Below are 20392 nucleotides of genomic sequence, written 5' to 3' on the forward strand. Positions count from 1 at the left end.
CATAAAGTTTGAGATTGGTAGTTTGTTAATGCTGATGATCCTTCTTGTTGAGAAAAGAGCTTCTCTATTTATAGATAGTCTTAACTTTGTGCCCAAATCTCATGATCACCAATTTTCTTGAATTTAAAAAGCGCTTCCTCCATCTCGTCATTCATTATGGGTGGAGTGTGAATGATCTTTACTTAATTGTTAGGGCTTCATAAATATATTTTTTAATTATTTAAAGTTAATTAAATTGAATTGAACCTTGACTTCTAAATTTTCAATTTGGGTATAAATAAGAAGATAAATAGCACATCATTTGTAAAATAGCACATGACAATTTCGCCCGGATAGCACGTTACTTTTGATCTTCAACCCCTGAAATCATTTCAAAACTCTTTCGCCGCCCCTGTTCTTTGCTTGGACAGGGAGAAAGGAAAAGATCATGAGATGAAGAAAACGTTGGGGAAAGACGCGCTCACATAAAAGCCTGTTTAGTTTTTAGTTTTTAAAAACTATTTTTTATTTTTAAAAATAAAAATTAAAAAAATATTTAAATAAGTATTTTGGATTATATTTAATTGATTTCAAAATCATTCTTATTTTTTGTTTTTAAATAAAAATAAAACATTTAAAATTATTTTTATTTTTCTTATTTCAAAACACACTACATTTTGTGTTAAAAATATGGTTAATTTAACCAATTTTTATTATAAATTATCATCATTTACCGCCCATAATTATTACTATCCGCCTATTTTTCAAACTTTAGAGCTATTTTTCAAGAAATATTTGATGATGTTTTTATATTTGGAGTAATTTACTATTTATCATTCCAGTAATGTTTTTGGAAGCATTAAATGAGTGGCAGAGATTTAGTAAAGTACTATGTCATATTTTTAATTTGTGTGCAATAACCTGGGAAAAAAAGAAATGTAATGAAACGGATCAGGAAACATTCTTGTCTCTCCTTCGAGACAATTTTGGATAGCATGTTTTCTTGGAGATCTATTCACTTTTAAAGAGATCATAAGACTGGAATACTTTGTTGAATGAGGAGGAAAATAGGGTGCATAAATGGATTTGGATTAATAAGTTGCTTAAATTTTCCTACTCTATGAGTCATGAGTGTCTCATAGTTTATAGTTATTTGATCTTATTAATACTTGAAAATTTTAAAATACATTTCTCTTTAAAAATTTGAAACAGTCATTATTATTAGAACACTCCTGATTCCCTTTAAAAAATTTAAAATTTGTTACTTTCTTTATATTATATAATAATATCTTATGGTTGTATAATTAAATTAAATAGTTGTTGTCATGTCATGTTAATTACTCATTGAATAAGTAAACTTAAACTATCCACTAAATCTAAATCCATACTACTACTGATTCATATGCTTGTATTTGAAACCTGACAAGCCAAATGTATCCTTAATATAGGAAATAAGAAAAGTTTAAATACAAAAAGCTGTGATCAGGCGTCAAGCCTTTCTTAATAGGCAACACAAAACACTGATCGATACAACCAATTAATTGCTCAATCGTTTCATACTCTATCGGCTGTGCTCGACCTCGCTTGAGATGACATGCAAGCTATCAAGCGTGCACGTATTAGCTTTCAATTTCTAACTGCCATCTTTACGTAACAATAAGTTTCTTTTTGGAAAATTGCTTTCCAAGAATGTGGAAAAAATTATTCAAATAATACAAAAAAATTGTTGTTAACATAAAAATATAAACCGGTTTTCCTGAATAATAACTTGTTATTAATTTTTGTTGGGAATATTTTTTTTTCACCAGTCCTTAAATGCAATTTTTCCTTTTTTTTAACTGCTAGGTTTATTAACATACTTTAAAATAAATAGAGATAAACAATTATTACAACAATTGATACAATAAAACTGCTAACAATTTTCTCTCCACCCTCCCCTACTTTAAATATATTTTCATTTTTTGAGAAAAATATACTTTTGCATTTGCGTTCATCATCTATATTTAAAATCTAACATTTTACACGCAATCACAGCAAAAAATCCTGTTTGCGCAATTTTCAATATTTTCCCAAATTTTAGATGAATATATTTTTTCTTATTTATGGATTAAAGTAAATTTAAGAGACTTAACCAATATCAAAAGTTTGGCTTTAGCCCTTCTTCCCAAATTTTAGATGAATATATTTTTCTTATTTATGGATTTAAAGTAAATTTAAAGAGACTTAACCAATATCAAAAGTTTGGCTTTAGCCCCAAAAAAACAATATCGCAATATCAAACAAAATAGGTGTCCTTGTGGTCTCTTTAATTCTGTATTCTTCTTATTCTCCTTTTTTGTTTTTTTTTGTTGGGATTGATTCTTCTTTTTATCCTCAAAGTTGATCCTTTACTGGCATCACAGTTGGCATGTATTATTATTTATTACAGAAATTGCTAAAATATTGGCCGAGACAAGAAAATTTAAAAAAAAAAAAAGTCGAATCTTTTACAGCGAAGCAGCAAATAATAGCCCTATTCATTTAACCGAACTTCTTGGATGCCAACTGCCAGCCTTGTTCTACGAATGTTGTCAAGAAGATGAGAAACTGCGTTCGGTCAGAGCAGAAGCCAGGGTTTCTTAAACATCACATGGCAGACACGTGTTCTCTCTATACATATATTTTATTTAGACGTGTCACTTAATAAAAACACACACACACCACACACACACGAGAAGGTAGACGCACGCCGCTTTAGATGATATTTTCTGTGTGGGGCGGGACTGGAGGGAAACTTGGAAGTACCACTCACAGGCAAAAAAATTTGAACAGTAGAAAGGATTAAGGTTGTTAAACTCATAAATTTATTTAAATTTACGATAAAAATATAAATTTATATTGTAAATTTAAATTTTAAACTCGTAAGAATTTACTTCTATTAATAAATAACCATTAAAATGTGATCATAATTTAATTTAAATATATTAAAATATAAATAATTAAAATTAAATTTATTTACATTGATAAATTATTGTATACAAGATTAAAATTTTAAGATAGGAGAATTTATTTTTAATATTTTTGTTTTATTTTTTATTTGTATTAGTTTTTGCATTTCATTTTTTTGAATCAGGTTTTATAATTTTTATGAATTGAATTCTTCATAATATATATTTAGCTCAAAAAAATTGACTCGTTTAATAAATTTAATTAAATTTAAATTTAGTTGGAGTTTTTGAATTTATTGACATAATATTATAAGTTAGAAATATAAAAATGATAAACTTAAAGTTAAATTCATGAGTTTAACTAAATTTATATCTAGTTTGAGTTTATAAATAAGTTAATAAAATTTTATAAGTTAAAAATGTAGAAAATAAAATTTAAAAAATTAAATTGAAAATTTGACAATTATTAACAGGACTAAGTATATGATATTGTTGTGGCAATTTTTTTATGGCAAAATTCATACACACACATGTATATTGGGAAAACTGCTTTTAATCCTTCTTCCACGTCATTAAGTTCGGACTTCGGAGAGAGCCAGTCACACTGTTGAAACCAAAACATTAATAAAATTACTGAAGACTACTTTCGTCAACGTATTCAAATATCAAAATTGTTTCTTTTCCCAACGCTGTACCATACATGACCCAACTTGCTTGGCTGTTGGTTTAAGCATAAAAGAATAACTGATCCCCAAGAACAGAAGAACCGGCACCAGAGGGGAATTACATTAGATGATGAGTTTGGTAAGCACTAAGCATCATCTGATGATGCTTTGATAGTTTGATGTTAACTGCTCCTTTTATTATATTCTCCTGCCCCCTGACTTCAAGGTTGAGAACTGTTTCAACAGTCTCATTTCATAACAATCCCTGCGTGTCTTTTTCGAGCATTTAACTTTTTAACAGATTCAAAGTTCCAAAAACTAGCCAAGTGGGATTTGGAAGACCCATCTGTTGTTTACTTCTTCATCCCCATCTGGGTTTGTGAGGCTCTGAATGAAAATAAATTTGATTTCTTGCGCAAGTTTTCAAGCTGTGTCTCCTGAAACAAGTTTCGGGCATTCGGGTTTTTCTTTTCTAGTGTTTATCTTCTATTCTCCTGGTGAAGGTTGAAGCGGCCAAATTATGGATCTTTGCTACTCAAAGGCAGTGTGATTTTGGAGTTCAAAGTAAGATGGATTCGTTGTAGTTTCAGACAGATCTGAGCGGGAAAGGATTGCTAACAATGGAACCGCCCAAGGGATTATGGGCTTCATTGTGGAACTTTATTCGCTTTCTTCCTTACTTCATCGGACTTCTGCTTCTAGGCAACTTCAAAGGTGGATTTCAATCTTCCTTGTTTCTTCTTTTTCCTTACTGAGAGTTTCGAACTTTTGAAAAGATCAAAACTTTGATGGCAATTGTTCATAACTGACCTTTGTTTTAAATAAGTATTCATTGTTCATTTGCCTGTGATTCTATCTTTCTTTCTTTTCATACGCCTACGGTGGGTTGAATTTTCCGTTATAACCCAAGTGCTCCATTTTTTACATGTTGCTGCTGTCTAACAAATTCATTTTAATATCTTTAATGACAATCTAAGAAACGTCGATCACATCTTATAGGGGGAAATACTTAAATTTAGTCAGTATCATTTATGGTCAATCTTTAAAATCGACAAAAAGTGGTTTGTTTGAATGATCTAGGATAAACGGTTTACAGGTATCTTCACCTATCCAAGGCATGATTTTACCTTTTCCATCGTGGTATATGTTATAGAGGCTCGGCTTGTTACGTACTATAACAACAACAACAACAACAACAGCCTTTTATCCCACTAGGTGGGGTCGGCTACATGGATTTGCAAGACACCAATATTGGCTTGTTACGTACTATACGATATCAAAATAGAGTAATGTCGAGATTTCAGGATTAGTATAACATTTATTAATTTGATATATGGCCTGATTCATTAATGCTAAAAACTAGACTACTTATATGTCAGGTATCATTTTCTGCCCATTGATATGCTTAATAATCACTATCGGGAACTCCGCTATCATTATTGGTCTTTGGGCAGCGCACAGTTTTTGGACATATTACTGCGTAGTGAGGTGCTTCTCTTGGCTTCCACTCGCTCAAGATTTTGCTCATTGATCCAATGTTTTCGTTGTAATTGTAATTCCTTTCTTATATTGATTTCCTCCATGTACAGAGCTAGGCAATTAGGGCCAATTCTGAAGTTTGTTATCTGCATATGCGTACTTCCTGTGCTGTTGATTTTGTGGCCTGTGGTTGGCATAGTTGGGAGCATCATTGGTGGAGCAGCTTATGGGTTTTTTACACCAATATTGGCAACTTTTGAAGCTGTTGGGGAAGGAAAGAGTGACCCGTTTTACCACTGCATTGTTGTATCTCCGAATTGTAGTTCTTGAAATGGTTGTTGTAATATCTGTTCTTCTGTTGTAATGAATGCATTGAATGGCATTCCATAATGCAATGTGCAGGATGGGACGTGCAGCACGATAAAAGGGAGCTTTACTGTTGTCCGGGATGTAAGAGATGTGTGTTTCTATTCGTATTTCTCGATTATGGATGACTTGAGACAGATGGGGCCTCCAGATATGAAATATCTTGAGATCAGGTTTTATTGTGTTCCTCACCAGTTGGGTTGTTGATATATTTGTATTCTTCTGATGAAAACATTACTCTAACAATGTAATGTATTCTAGAATTAATATAAAAATGGATATTATAAAAGCTACTAAATATTAATAGAACTAATAACAAAATTCTGCTAAGTAACATGTGCTTCTTACTTAGCTAATCTTCGAGTTTCAAATTTGAGTTTTGAGATATGCAATCGCATTAAATAAAAATGTTTGTTGGTAATAATGATCCCACACAGAAGAGTTTGGTTTAAAGCCCGAGCTGATGGTGGTAATACTCCCAAGATTCCCAGGATAATAGAATAAAAAAGGTGTGCTTTTACATCCTTTTAACATCTTAAAAAATGACATTCTCCAACAATTGGTAAAGACTATCATTGCAAATGACGATTCTTATATGGGATGTCTTGTGGTTAAATTCCGATCGAGATAAGCAATTAGAACAGGAAGTAGTATAACTTATATAGTCATTATGATTCTCCAAGTTGTTCTGCTTAAATTATTGTTTTCCTTCTAATAAATGTTTTTCCATTGTTCCTTGTAATGCAATTTCTGGGCATGAATCCATCTTTAGTCTGTGCTAGATTTCACTTGAGAATATCCAACTCTGCATCTTGAAAAGTAAAATATGTGGTCTGTATTAAAAGAACTGGGAAGTTAATTGAAGTTAAACAAAATTTTGATTGTGAGATGGGTTTCTGGATAAACACGACTCATAGCACACCCCAAAACACGCGATGTTTTGTTGTGGATTAAGCTGAAAGGTAGTCCTCTTTTAAAAATTTAATGAGATTTCTTTCCCCTGTTTTTTTGCAGACTGTTATATCTTCCTGGTGCTATTATAGTAGGAGCGCTTGGTATCCTAGTGGATGTGCCTGTGATATCATTTGTGGCACTTTTCAAAGGCCCTTACATGCTTTTTAAAGGATGGAAGCGTTTGTTTCATGACCTCATAGGTCGTGAAGGACCTTTCTTGGAAACAATATGCGTACCCTTTGCCGGTCTTGTTATTCTTTTGTGGCCTCTGGCTGTTGTTGGGGCAGTTCTAGCATCCATGTTAGCAAGTATCTTCCTCGGTGCTTATGCAGGGGTAGTTGCTTATGAGGTAAAACCTTATCTTTAAATAAGTATTCTTACTCTCCGTCAGTAATTTCATTATTATAGCCTGATGCTTTAAATTATTTTCCAATTGATGAGGATGTAGTATTTAGTGGCAGGCATGCTTGTCTTTTCTTATGCTTTGGCATTTACCAATGGCTTGACGTACCTCAGCATCCAGACCACTGTTTAGCTATGCCTTCTGCATAATATTTACTTGATGCGTGAAAGGTGTAGGCCAATGCTGAGGCTCACTTGGAGTTCAATCTTTTCAGGCATCTATTGTAACTTGATTGGTGCATAATATATGATCGAAAGAAGTTGGCATTCGTACTATAAATATGATGCATCGTCTCTGTTTATATGATTGAAGAGGCCTTTTAAATAGGCTTCTCAGTTTCCCACTCTCTCCCACTATTGTAACTATAACTTCAATGTAAATCTAATTTAGAGACAACAGTTTCGCTTTTAATGTTTGCTAAGCCAAAATGCTTGGACATGATGTCTATGTTTTTAAAACGTTAGCTTGTTCCTTGAAATACAGGAGTCTTCTATCTTATTTGGGCTCCGGTACATTGTTGCAGCTATGTCAATTTATGATGAATACAGTAATGATATTCTTGACATGCCAGAGGGATCATGCTTCCCCAGGTTTCACTCTGCTTCCTAAAATTTACTATCGTGGTACGCTGTTAATTCTTTATGTTTTTTTTTTCCCTAAAACAAGCTTGATATATTGATAGGCTTCAATTTCGAAGAAAGAGTGAGTCAACACGATCAACATCTCGTGCACCTTCCTTCTCAAAAGCCAGCTCCTTCAATAAGGCTTATTCTCGCTCATCTTCACTGAAAAACACTATTGCAGAGCTGAAACTACTTGAGGTATTACTTGTAGTATAATGTTTTCAATGATGAGTGACAAATAATTCGTTCCCTATGTTATTGCAAACTCAGATCTGTACTGAATGAAAGTTGTTCATGCCTTGTGTAGCTATTAGATGGGTTGTTTAGAGAATGTCATAATGCCGGAGAAAAAATGGTTTTGGAAGGATTAATCACGCGTCAGGACATCGAGGAAGCCAAGTCTGGTAAAGGAACTGGAGTTATCAGTATAGGTTTTCCGGCATATTGCCTTCTTCAGGCACTAATACGCTCTGCAAAAGCAAATTCCGCTGGTATTTTAATAAGTAAGTGAAAGTAAAACACTTGTAGCTGTGGTCGTTCTCTATCCCTTCTGTGTGTCTGATTTCTCTCTTTCCCATATCCATTTTTCTGCTGCTGATGCAGGTGATGATACTGAGCTGACTTCCACGAACAGACCTTCCGAGACTTTCTTTGATTGGTTCCTTAATCCTCTTTTGATCATTAAAGATCAAATCAAAGCAGAGAATCTTTCTCCCTCCGAAGAAGATTACCTTGGCAAGTTAGTTCTTTGGAGTGGTGATCTTGACAGAGTAAAAAGCTCCAGTGTTGGCCCGGCACCTGAATCTGAGCGCAGGCGTGCTGAACTCAATGGATTGGCTAGAAGGTGTTGATCAGACCGAAACGAAATGAAAAAGAAAAATAAGAAAAAAAGAAAAAGAGTTAACTTCTAACACTTCTTTGTGGTTTCCTGGTCTGATATTTCTGTTGAATTACATGTCAGGCTCCAAGGGATCATGAAATCGATGTCGAGGTTCCCAACATTCCGGCGGCGGTTTGATTATCTTGTGAAAACATTGTCTGATGATCTTGCTGAGAAACATGGAGCTCAATCAATTGCCAGATCAAAGAGTGCATTTGGTCGGATGATTAGTCTCAATTCTTTCAAGGGCAAAAGAAAAATTTCTTGACGACAATTTCTTGTTTGACAATTTGATCTTAACCATAAAAGCATCCAACACGGTGATATATACGTAGTCTGATAGTCTTCATTTTGAATCCATATTTGCTTTCCAAGTGTCATCACTATTAACAACTCTGGTTGCTGACGCCCGAACTTCTCTGGGGATAGGAACAATTGGCCATGAGGACCAAAGAGCTTAAATATTTGGGCACAAGTCCTGAATGCACAAGTAAATCCTACAAGAGATCATGGTGCTGGAGGGACACTAATTTTTTTCCGCAAAAATATCAAAATATCCTTCCTTTTCTGCACTTGTCTCTAGAATGCATATTATTGAAGATTCATTAGTATTTTGTTATTTTCTGTAAAAACATGCTATCGTTCCAAGACCCTGATCCTTTGTGGGTTGTAATTTTGCATTTGGAACCTACACGCAAGTATTTGGCTCTTTTGGTCCTCGTGGCCAGTTTTTCCCAGAAATATGGCTCTTACGGTTTAAACTTTAAACTCAATGTGAACGAATACATATGTTGCAGGGAAAAATATGCCACACGCCATCACGTTTCTTCACGTCGAGAGTTAAATGAGTGTAACAGAATTGAGAACGAGCAGCGCTTCTAAGGCAGTATATTTTTAGCAACGCTAATAGCTGACACTGTTTGGTATACGCCCAGGCTTCTCCAGAAATATGCCCTTGACAGTGTGGATGAATGCATGCATTGCAGAAAGTGTAAACATGCTTCATCTGATCGACAGAGCTACCAATTTACCAAAAGTCGTAGATTTTTAGTGTAGTGTAGATTAGTTGAGCAAACACGTTAGACACTAGGAAGTTGAGAAACTGCAAATGTGCAATTAATCCTGAATATTAAATATAATGGTGATTAAGGGGCTTAATGTGATGAGGTTCGATGAAATATATTGGATTGGATTATTAATATAATATAATATTTGTCAATGTACTTCTCTAGAATGAAAGAGGACAGAAGTGAGCTATCATAATCCCATAACCCGTAACTATAGTGCGCCTATATTCTTGTGTGCGTGCTGATTGAATGTATAATTCCCGCCAAGCTTCTCATGTGATATCAAAATTTAACGTTCATTAATTAATAATTAATTATCAGATTCAGTCAAATAACTACCCAGCATTTCCCAGCTTGGCCTTCAGTCTGTAACCACCCACTACTCCATTTTCCTGTTTCCACGCCAACTTTCACCACTCTCCATCTCTATATAAATTCTCCTTCAAAACTTAATCTTGCGTCTTGATCTGCATACCCACTTGACCTCACTCTCCGAGGTGCTATTCTGATTCTTGTTCATTCTTCTTCGCTATGGCCTTTTCCTCTTCAACCTCTCTCCATGTGCTCCTCGTGGCCACAGTCCTGTGCTGTGCATCTGGTTTTGAGTACCAAGTGGGAGGATCAGCAGGCTGGGCGGTCCCACCTGCGAATCAGACCGACATCTACAATGAATGGGCTTCACACAATAGGTTCCAAGTTGGCGACTCCATACGTAAGTGCTCGTGCTCGTGCTCGTGTTCTTCTTCATCAGTGTTGATACAGTTCAATCAATGGGTGTTTGTTTATCTGTGTTGTTGTGGTGGTGTGTAGGGTTTAGGTACAAGAAAAGGGACAGAAGATGATCAGAGGGTCCTCACTCAGGAGGAATCTCTTCCAAATCACCATGGACAGCTCTTCTGCTTTCCGTCATCAAGCGTTGCTGCTTGTCTCCAGGATCGTCTTCTTTGTTTTCGCCTTTCTTGCTTCCTATGTTGTTTGAAATTGAATCTTAGCTTGTGTGACTTTGTTTGAATTTTTCTCTCGTTATCTTGTTCGTTGTCATGGGTCTTGGAATTTTATTACGCGGCATTGTACATTTTTTTAAATTATGGTTTATTAATTATTATTGTTATCTCGGTGTTTGTTTTGTATCTTCCATGAACTAAACTCGTTTTCATTTGTGGTAAAAGGAGCATATGGTTTCATTATTACTAGGAAAATGTACAGCTTTGGATCATATGCAATCATTGTGAACTAGAGCTTAGCTAAAAGCGAGATCCAAAGGTTTTGGAGATACATGTGGCTTTCAATAATAAGTATAAAAAAATTTACACTAGGACGTAGGACCTCAATACCTCATGCCTAAAACCGAATGGCAGCCCCGCTTATAAGTGAATGGCCCAAATGTGGCCAGAAAAGTATGATATCCAAAATCGAAAGCCATTTCACCCATGAAGTTCGAACTTCCAACGTTAATAGTGCATGGAAAAAAATTGTTGGCCGAGGCTGATTTTTTGTCGTCATTTTGGAGTAACGAATCCTTATTGTTTTTTTTTAAAAACGTGGCCAAATCTCAAATTAAAAAAAAAAAGAAAAAAAGATTGACATTTCATTTTTCATGAATTATATTCAACATTCAATTTCTTTATAGTTAAGTTCTATTCAGTAAATTCAATTACTTAACTGGTATATACATCTTTTAATAATTTTATAAATATTATTATAAACCATTTTAAAAATAAAATGAAAATAAAAACTAATTAAAATTAAAACGGGTATTTTAGTCACAAGGGAAACACACCAAACCACTTGAATTAAATGAAATGCAGCGGGCAATATTGGAGCACGTCAACCATTGGGCGCTCAAGCATTTCCCACGAAAATAACAAATAGCCTCTAAATGCGGTCGATCACTGCCCAAACTACCCCCCTTTGATTTCTCTAACTCAGAGCAGTCCTCTTCATCCGTAACCATTTTGGTTTTGGTCACGATCACATCCCTTCCTCCCCCACTCTCAGAACCGCCTCTTCTTTTCCCTATTCTCTCTTGCAGACAACAATGGCGACGAGTTGGTCAGGAGGTCGCTGTCTAGGGTTTTATCGTCGCCGGCGTCCAAGTTGCTGAGGGCTCGTGCCCACGCCTCCGAAGCTCAAGCCCAGCGGGTGGAGCCCACCGCACGCGACTCCACTGCCTTCAGACCTTCCAAATCTACCGATGGAACCCCGAGAATCCTTCCAAGCCTCAGCTTCAGGAGTATCAGATCAATCTCCGGGAGTGTGGGCCCATGGTTCTCGACGCCTTGATCAATCAAGAACGAGATCGATCCCACCCTCACTTTCCGCAGGTCCTGCCGGGAGGGAATCTGCGGCTCCTGCGCCATGAATAGATGTGCTGCAATGGCTTGGCTTGCTTGACCAAGATTCCTGCAGGCTCTGAGACCACGATTACTCCTTTGCCTCATATGTTCGTCATCAAGGATCTCATTGTGGATATGACCAATTCTACAATCAGTACAAGAGTATTGAACCCTGGTGAAGAGGAAGAACCCGCCCTGTCCTGGTAAGGGGAGGTACCTCAGAGCAAAGAGGATAGGGCTAAACTCGATGGGATGTACGAGTGCATATTGTGTGTGTGCTGTAGACATCCTGCCCTAGCTACTGGTGGAACCCCGAGTCGTATCTGGGCCCCGCAGCTCTGCTCCACGCTAATAGGTAATACTTGTTTAAGTCTCTTCATCCTTTGCCATTTTTCTGTAACTCGATGGGATGTACGAGTGCATATTGTGTGCGTGCTGTAGCACATCCTGCCCTAGCTACTGGTGGAACCCCGAGTCGTATCTGGGCCCCGCAGCTCTGCTCCACGCTAATAGGTAATATTTGTTTAAGTCTCTTCATCCTTTGCCATTTTTCTGTGCAACTGAATGTTTCTGTAACTGCTTCTTTGGATTTGATTTGTTCATGTGAAATTGAGTTTGACTTATGGTTCTTTAACATATGTATATATACTAGCTGGGTAATGTATTCATTTTATTTGTGTCATGAGAAAAATGTGAAGTCGACTGTGATGCATCTTCTTTCTTGGCAAACATTTCATATTTCTGTTCCGGATGATGTGTTGTGGACCTCAGAAAGAGTACAATTTCTGTTTTTGTTCCTATGCTCCTTCTAACTCATTGCCTGCACACAGCACATTTGAGATAAAGCTGTGTAAATTTTGGAACTGTGGTCTCATATATTGTTCTGTATCCAGCAACATTTTCGGATTTCTCTGCATTAAAAGTGATATGTTTTTCTTTTCGTCGAATATATTCCAGGTGGATAAGCGACAGTCGTGATGAGTACACTCAGGAGCGATTAGAGGCCATTAACGATGAATTCAAGCTCTATCGCTGCCACACCATATTGAACTGTGCTCGTGCCTGTCCAAAGGGCTTGAACCCTGGAAAGCAAATCCAAAATATCAAAAAGCTGGAGCTGGGAGTTGGCAGAGCTTGAGGTTCTGTTGTTTGAAGCATCATGGAGTGTGCATTGATAACTGATTTCGATTCAAGTTGGGATGATACTTTTAGATTTTAAAATCCTGCCCAAGTTTTTTTGAGTCTGTTGTGTGAACTTGGGAGTTTTAAGCAAATAGTGTCCTTATCTTTGCAATAAATGTTGATAGAGAATCCTATCATGAAACTGGCCGTGGTCATTCTGCTTAGAAGCTTAATATCTCGCCTCTGAAAGTAAAAAGCCGTGATTGCATCGCAGTTTGTCTTTAACTCGTGATACTTAAATTTATTTGACTGACTGTTTTATGAAGACATGAGTGTAGTTATTGGAGCACCTCGATGTAAGAACACTTAACACGGCACTGATTTTGATTTCGCAGCCAATGCATTGCATATGGTTATCATATTCTGTTCTAAGTGTAGAGGATGACCGTTTTATTGCTTGAAAACTAACACATGGATTATACACTCAGACATCTTGTTCTGTTCCTAACCTGGCTTTATAACTTCATTACAAGTGAAAGAAAACCCGTATGTGTGTTTGGTTATCTTTTTATAATTGTTTTCAATTATGTGTGTTACCCCATTTTTAGAGGAATCATTGCTGAGCTACAGGAGCTACTTTGTCTCTTCATTAAAAGCCTTGGTGGATGTCATTTCATAGAATTGTCATGAGGGACCTTCGAGGTAATTAAGCAAATAAAGTATCTAGAATCAGAAAGTGTGCATTGACACAGCTATGAAATGATCATTACATCTATTCATAACGTACATAAAATTATGGGAATGTGAAATCGATGTAATGATTTACAAAGAACTCATGCTTTAATACATAAGAGATGCGGTGACGAGCCAGGCTGTCTCAATGATGAGTTTAAACCTTGTGAATCACTAAACCAAGAAAACTCGAGATATTCTTGAGCAGTTCTCATTCCAATCACCAGGATATCGATGATGAGGCCAATAATAAAGATGTTAGAAGTAGCTTGTTTTCTGGCCTTGATGATTTTATTTGAACACGGGGCTAGTGTTCTGGGAAGAACTCGCTTTCCAAATCTCAGGATTCTTCTGGACATCGAGCCACCTCAATTTGTGACCATAACAGGTAATGTAGTTTTTTTTTAAAGAAAAAAATGCTTTTGCCACGTTTTCTTAACCACGTTCTTTAAACATTGACCAGTAATGTTTGTGCAGGATGTAACAATGACTGCGACATAGCTTGTTGCAACTGTGAGATCAGGCAACACCCGCCACTCTGCGTCGAATGCTGTCGGGAAGATCCTTGAATTGCACACTCTGAGCCACACGAACCTCTCATTTCGTCCTACAATTTCACTTTGAAGAAACTGTACTAGTTTTCCGTACGTGATTATTATATGTATCATTCCCTTCCTCTTTTAACCCAAAAGGAAAAAATTAGCAATAAAATAGTTTCTTCATCATGGCTGTTTAGAGGGCTATCGTCATCGGGTATCTCACAGGAGCGTTAAGTTACCTTTTGCTACAAGGAAGAAGTTGCATATCATTAAGCTTGTTATGGCCAAACTATGCAATTGGACTAGATCAAACTGGCATCGTCTTTTGATCCCGGCCATTGAACTCATACTTGAACAGCATGCAAAGACCATGCAATTCATACTAAATGTCACCTAAAATAGTGTTCCCAATTCTTTGCTCATCTCAAACCCACACTAAAGTATAATTGTTCAGGGAAATATAAAGTATATATATCTCTATGTTACTATAAAAAAGTCTAACTATACTTAATTATAAGCTATAAACAACCATTACTTTTTTGACTCCATGCAACATACAAAAACTACTAAGTTACAAAAAGAGTGAATGAATTTATCTGGTATATGAATTTTCCCATCATTGCATCTACTCAAGCCAAATCATTGCCAAGAATATAATGCTCTATTATGCACAACAGATCTAAATTCGTGATATCGTCAGTGTCTTTTTTTGTGAAAATCGTTATTATCTGCCTGCTGCTTAAACATTACGATCTGTATTAGAACGTGTCCATGGTGTATTTCATTTTCATCTTACAGTCCACAACCAAAAGATTGCTTGCCATGAAGCCCTAAGCAACAGCTTACGCAATGGAGCTGACGTCTTATTCTAGCACCCAGAAAAATCCTAATTATCAGGTGTTAACTCTTCAAAAATACAAAACCGCAAGCGACCTTGAGTAGCGCATCTGTATTGCTCTGGATGTTACACCAACAACCAGTTTCCATGAACAATTATAACTGGATTGAGAGACGATGTGCAGAAACTAGATTCTCCTCGCAAACCAAGAAAACGCGGCTGATGAAATCTGCACCCTAAGATCAGCAATATCCACATCATGCCCGCCTTCAACTAGGCCCCACCTGTCTATCTGGAAGGGGAAGCCCAAAATAAATAAAAAAAAGAATGAAGATTTTTTCATTTCTGAAAAGATCATGAATAGATGCCAAGCTGGGGTACTCAATTTTTAAGCACCAAGTTTCCGGGAGAAAAACCAAACAGGTGATTATTTAACGAGGAGAGAGGTTAATCAAGTAGGAACCTGCAAATCTTCTTCTAGTCTAATAAGCTCAATGATTCCTCAATCTGCAATCTCCCACGAACTAAAGCAATAGCAATAATTAAAGAGGTGAGCTGCTGCTGCTATGGCATCAATTGAAGCCATTTCACAGTCATCCGCTCCCTTAGAAGGTTCTCTACTGCCTTAGAGAGACCATCTTCCTGCTTTCCACCAAAAAAAACTGGTGTAGACAGTAGGCTTGAAGCCAAATTCCAGCTCACCCAATGAAGCAGGGATCAATTTTCTCCAATTGACGATCTGCAAAGTTCAAAACATTTGAGTTAGAATTGGCACATGCGTGTGTCTTAAATTCCATGCTAATTATTACATCATTAATTGACATACTTCTTAAACCACATGCCCTTAATCTATGAGAATATTAAAAGAAATAAATGTTTAATAATCACTTCAGATACAGCTAGGATCTTGATAGGAAACCTTTAACACAACCCAGAAGTTACCTCACGAGGCTAGCATGACCAAGGTCCCTACAAATCCTCCCCTAGATTCTCCTGCTTGCTGAAATCAAGTCCCATACTCAATAATTGTTCCCAACAGTCCACACCACCACATGACCTCGGTGCCCGAACAGGCTGGCTTTGCACTAGCTTTTACCCTGGGCTAACACTAGAGTCACTCAGCTGCCATATTGCGAATAGGAAAAAGTGGAAGACTTTGATACCAATGTATAGGAACCTTGAAAAAATTATACCCAAAACTTGCTGTTGACTTGGAGAGCCCAAGGTCCCTATAAATCCCGTACTAGAATCCATAATTCTAAGGCAGGAACCAGATCCCATGCCTATAGATCTACTCTTAATGAAGCTTTCAATAACTCTTTGATGCACGATTCCATTGATCAGTTTCTATCAGCCTCAGGGACAACTTGAAGACACATTTACCCAAAACACTAATCTGTCAATAATTGGCCTAGGAGATGAAAAAATTATATTATTGAACAATGTATCTAGAGGTAAATGCAAACCTACAGTCAGTCCTGCATCAGTAGGGAAACCAAACTCCCATATCATTCAGAGTTGCAAAATCTTAAGTAGTTACCAATTACCACAAACATCTTCACCCAAGAAGATAACTTTTCTCAGCTTCTTGATTAGCAATCTAGGTTCTGAATTTGTCACAACTTATAATGCAAACTGGGTAAGCTCCGCATGCATTGTAAAGAGTTTGACCAATGAGGCACATTATTCAGATTTTAATCTCCATATCCAGAAATTTGAATCATCAAGTTTCGCAGATATGAAATTCAAGAACCTTGTGGGCCGAACTTTTTCAGCCATGTGCTTCGCTCACACACTCCACTAGACATCTATGAAGAATTCTCCATGGATCAGCAATAATACCATGAAAGAACTCAGGCAAGACTGAAGCGTCAATTAAATCAACCATATCATTAATGTATTAGACTCAAGTGTATTTATACATGTAAGCTTCAACTGTCTAAGAATCATTAGACTACACTAATATAACTAATCTATGACAACTCTGCAGCAGTTTGCAAATAGTGAAAAAAACTGGCTATAAATTACATATTTATATTCAATATAAGGATAATGTTTAATTCTTCAATCTAAACATATACTACACAACCAAGCAATCAAATACAACAGTATTCTTTTTTGTGCTAATCTTTTAATTTTCAGTTTTGGGATGATGATTCTCTATATTCACTCAGAGCATATACTCGCATCAGGCAATCGTATACTTGCCATGTGAGGTCTGAATAAAGGAAAGATTATATCAACTAATAGCATACCACGGACATTGCTTGTAAGGTCACTATCACCAGGAGCACGACAAAAGACTAGATCTTGGTTGAATTTCTTCATCAAATTCTCAATGATTTTGGTCCGAGTGACAGGAACTCTTTCCAAGGCCGTACAAGCAAGCTTCATAAGAGGCATCGTGAAAGGTCTTATGCCATCTATTTGCTGCAATTAATCAAATTTCATCTGAGTCCAAACTAAGTAATACTCCTAACCAGTCATAACGACAGTCAAACAAAATATGAAATATAAAAACTTGAACAACGATTTAAGGAGGAACATTCATATGGAAGAGGCGAGGGATGCACTGCAATCCAAAATCATTAGGTCTAGAGATTGATCTAGCCGATAGACTTGAACTCCTGAATAGATAATTGTCGTATCTCCAGCAACAAGATCCTCTAATGCCAATAATTTGCAACTATTAGAGATAAACTCTACCGTAATTGCAGTTTCCATAAGATGTTACTGAATAGTTAAACATCAGGAGGCGTGCTCACTTTTATGGGTTAACTAATGCAAATGGAACTGGATACTAGCAGGAAACAATCAACTAATACAAATTCAGGCTTTCTTGTCAAGTTACAATTTATTTTTAAGGAAGAAACATGAAACTGCGAGGTGTATTCAGCAAAGAAAAATTTTGAAGCATCAATTACAGGGTTCTGCTAGCATTTGGAATGTGTCAAACCTAGATTCATTTTCAGCTGCGGCAATTAGAGTGACTCTGAAAAACAGTGTCCACAATCTGTTCCTAGGACTATTTTTTGGCAGTAGTAGCTAGTGTATGATAGGAAGCATCACTTCCTGCAATCGCTTCAAAAATTCCTATGAGATCAATTTCTTTCCGGGGGGGGGGGGGGAACAGGAAGAGACAGTAAAGGAGGTTGCATACATCTCAACCTGGAAACGAAACGAATTGACCAAGAAATAAGCATACCTGATATTCCATTCAGCAGCTATGGCCTTTGCAAGAGCAAGAGTAGGGAGTTTGAGAGGCCTTTTGGAAGGCGTCTTGAGAGTTCTATAATCTAGCATCACAGTCCAACCATTCCCATCATCTGCCTCCTTTGTCGTTACTTGCTTGTAGAAACGCTTGCCCACAATCGACCCTGTCATAAACGACATCGGCATGGTCACTGAAGAAGACGACGCATCTCGCCTGCGATTAGAATTTGGTCCCTTGACGTATATGCTATCCTCGTTTTCCCATTGCTCCCGTCCGGGAAAAGGAAAGGCGAACGACGACGATGGACCCTCCGACTGAGGCTGTTCGCGGGTGGCCGCGGAGCTTAATTGGCGAATGCGGTGAGTTGAGAGCGCAGTGAGAAAATTCGGATTTGTTATTGCTTTTGGATTTGCCTATGAGGAATATTGGCCATCTTCTCTCTGGTTCTCTGAAAAATTTGCAGAGAAGATTCTTCCGGTTGAAGTCAGGAAGAGATTTGAGAGGGGGTGCGGAGGAACACGACGCGGCCAGTAGCCTAGGCCATGGAAGACCATTGAGAAGAGGGACGAGGATGATGGGCCACTTAGGGCCCATCACTTAAGGGCGGATCCATCATCCTCACTCTGGTTCTCTCTCTGTCTCTCTCTCCCTTTTTCCCTCGCTTTTCCCACTACTCCGCCTTAATGGTAAATTTGTAGAAAAGATTCTTCCGTTTTGAGTTTGGAAGAGATTTTAAAACAAGAGACCACTGAATTGTGAATAGAAGTCTAAAAACCTAGGCCAGAGAAGAATAATGAAAATAAAAATGAGTGTGATGGGCCGTTTGAGGCCTATCATCAATCCAGTTAAGCCCACTGGGGTATTGTCCTCATTGTTTTTTTGTGCTAATCCGCACAAAAAGCGAACAATGTAGTTCATTTTTGTTAGTTACTAATGTTTTTGGTGAAACGTTAGTTGCCAATTTCTTTCAAATAAATGTCAACAAGTGTAGAAAAATGGAATCGCACCATCTCTCTCGCTCTCGTCCTTCCTCTTCTCAATCAAGTTGTCCTCAAAGTGAGGAAGAAAATGACTTACTGGTTCGAAGTTCGAAAAAGACCAAGAATACACAAGGAGACAAGAACATGAATATTCTTCATGGCAACTGGCCAAAGTTGGAAGCCATGGAATCTGGACACAGTGCTGAGAAATTAACATTTGCTGAGAAACTCAAAGGTATTAGAAAGGATGATGATTTTTTGGAATCGGAATCTGAGAAAGAGGATGGCAACTCAGAAGATGAACTGAATGATATGACAGAGGAAACCATGGAAGCTGACTATAATATAGTGGAGGACTCGAAACGAAACTTCCCCACCTTTGTCTTCTCATCCAGAGTTAAAAAAAGGCTTTACAAAGCTTGGAAGAAAGCTGTGATAGTGAAGCTGCTTGATCGACCTATAGGTTTCAAGGCACTAGAAACAAGATTACAAACAATGTGGGCAAAAAAAGGAGTGATAAGACTCATCAAACATTGGCTATGGATATTTTGTAGTGAAGCTATCTGCTCAAGAGGATTACTTCCAAGCTCTAACTGGAGGACCTTGGATGATTTATGACAATTACCTTACAGTTAGACCATGGGAGGCCAAGTTCAATCCTCAAAGTGCCACCATTAATAAAGTTGCTTGCTGGGTACGTGTGCCAAAGGTATTCTTAGATACTATGACGAGGAAGCACTCACTTTCATTGGAAATAGAATTTGCCAAACAATTAAAGTAGACAATTCATGCCTCCTACCAACTAAGGGGTCACTTTGCCAGAATTTGCTTCTTAATGGACCTTAGTAAACAACTAATGTCGGGCTTCCATTTAGAGGGGGAGAAACTACTACTTAGAATATGAAGGGTTGCACATGCTGTGCACAAAGTGTGGAATATATGGTCACAGATTGGAGCTTTGCTCTGCAAAACCACCTCAAGATCAAGATAGCACATATCTGAGATAGGGGAGGGTAAAACAGAGCATGCCAATGAAAAACCCATTCAGCCAGAAGAGGGCATAAATCTTACTGCAGCAGCACCAAACAATGGTCAGTTGTTCAAAACAGCTTCGGCAAAAGAGAGGGAAAGAAAAGCTAGTAGAACCATCACGACGGAACCCTTCAGGCTTTCGATTTGGGGTCCTCGCTAGCGATAATGAAAAAGAGCATACAACAAAGGTGACAATGGCACAGTACGCTATGTGCAGGAGCACCCACGTTCTGACATGGAGGGCCCACAGTATAGT

General features: G+C 37.3%; 3 protein-coding genes across 3 annotated transcripts; 2 read left to right on the forward strand and 1 right to left on the reverse strand.

Annotated features, from left to right (window-relative positions):
* Positions 1-3730: 3730 nt before the first annotated feature.
* LOC129305550 (uncharacterized membrane protein At3g27390) lies at positions 3731-8529 on the forward strand (the record flags this gene model as incomplete). Its single annotated transcript, XM_054945550.1, has 10 exons — positions 3731-4285; positions 4951-5059; positions 5161-5356; positions 5453-5589; positions 6431-6719; positions 7257-7363; positions 7456-7594; positions 7704-7899; positions 8000-8240; positions 8358-8529. Coding segments are annotated over exons 1-10 (1680 nt in total), but the record flags the coding sequence as incomplete, so codon positions are not given.
* A 2773-nt stretch (positions 8530-11302) lies between these two features.
* Positions 11303-13126, forward strand: LOC129305551 (succinate dehydrogenase [ubiquinone] iron-sulfur subunit 2, mitochondrial; the record flags this gene model as incomplete). Its single annotated transcript, XM_054945551.1, is given in 9 exon segments — positions 11303-11510; positions 11513-11627; positions 11629-11705; positions 11708-11818; positions 11821-11853; positions 11856-11887; positions 11890-11952; positions 12098-12192; positions 12637-13126. Coding segments are annotated over 9 exon segments (915 nt in total), but the record flags the coding sequence as incomplete, so codon positions are not given.
* Positions 13127-14752: 1626 nt separating this feature from the next.
* Positions 14753-19042, reverse strand: LOC129305552 (uncharacterized). Its single transcript, XM_054945552.1, is given in 10 exon segments — positions 14753-15202; positions 15374-15408; positions 15411-15459; positions 15461-15510; positions 15513-15570; positions 15572-15611; positions 15613-15649; positions 17166-17340; positions 18079-18537; positions 18980-19042. Coding segments are annotated over 10 exon segments (1071 nt in total). The 3' UTR covers positions 14753-15097.
* Between the last annotated feature and the right edge of the window lie 1350 nt (positions 19043-20392).

Source organism: Prosopis cineraria, unplaced genomic scaffold (assembly GCF_029017545.1).
Source record: "Prosopis cineraria cultivar Desert tree isolate PC_DT_omini unplaced genomic scaffold, ASM2901754v1 PC3, whole genome shotgun sequence".
NCBI classification, from domain to species: domain Eukaryota; kingdom Viridiplantae; phylum Streptophyta; class Magnoliopsida; order Fabales; family Fabaceae; genus Prosopis; species Prosopis cineraria.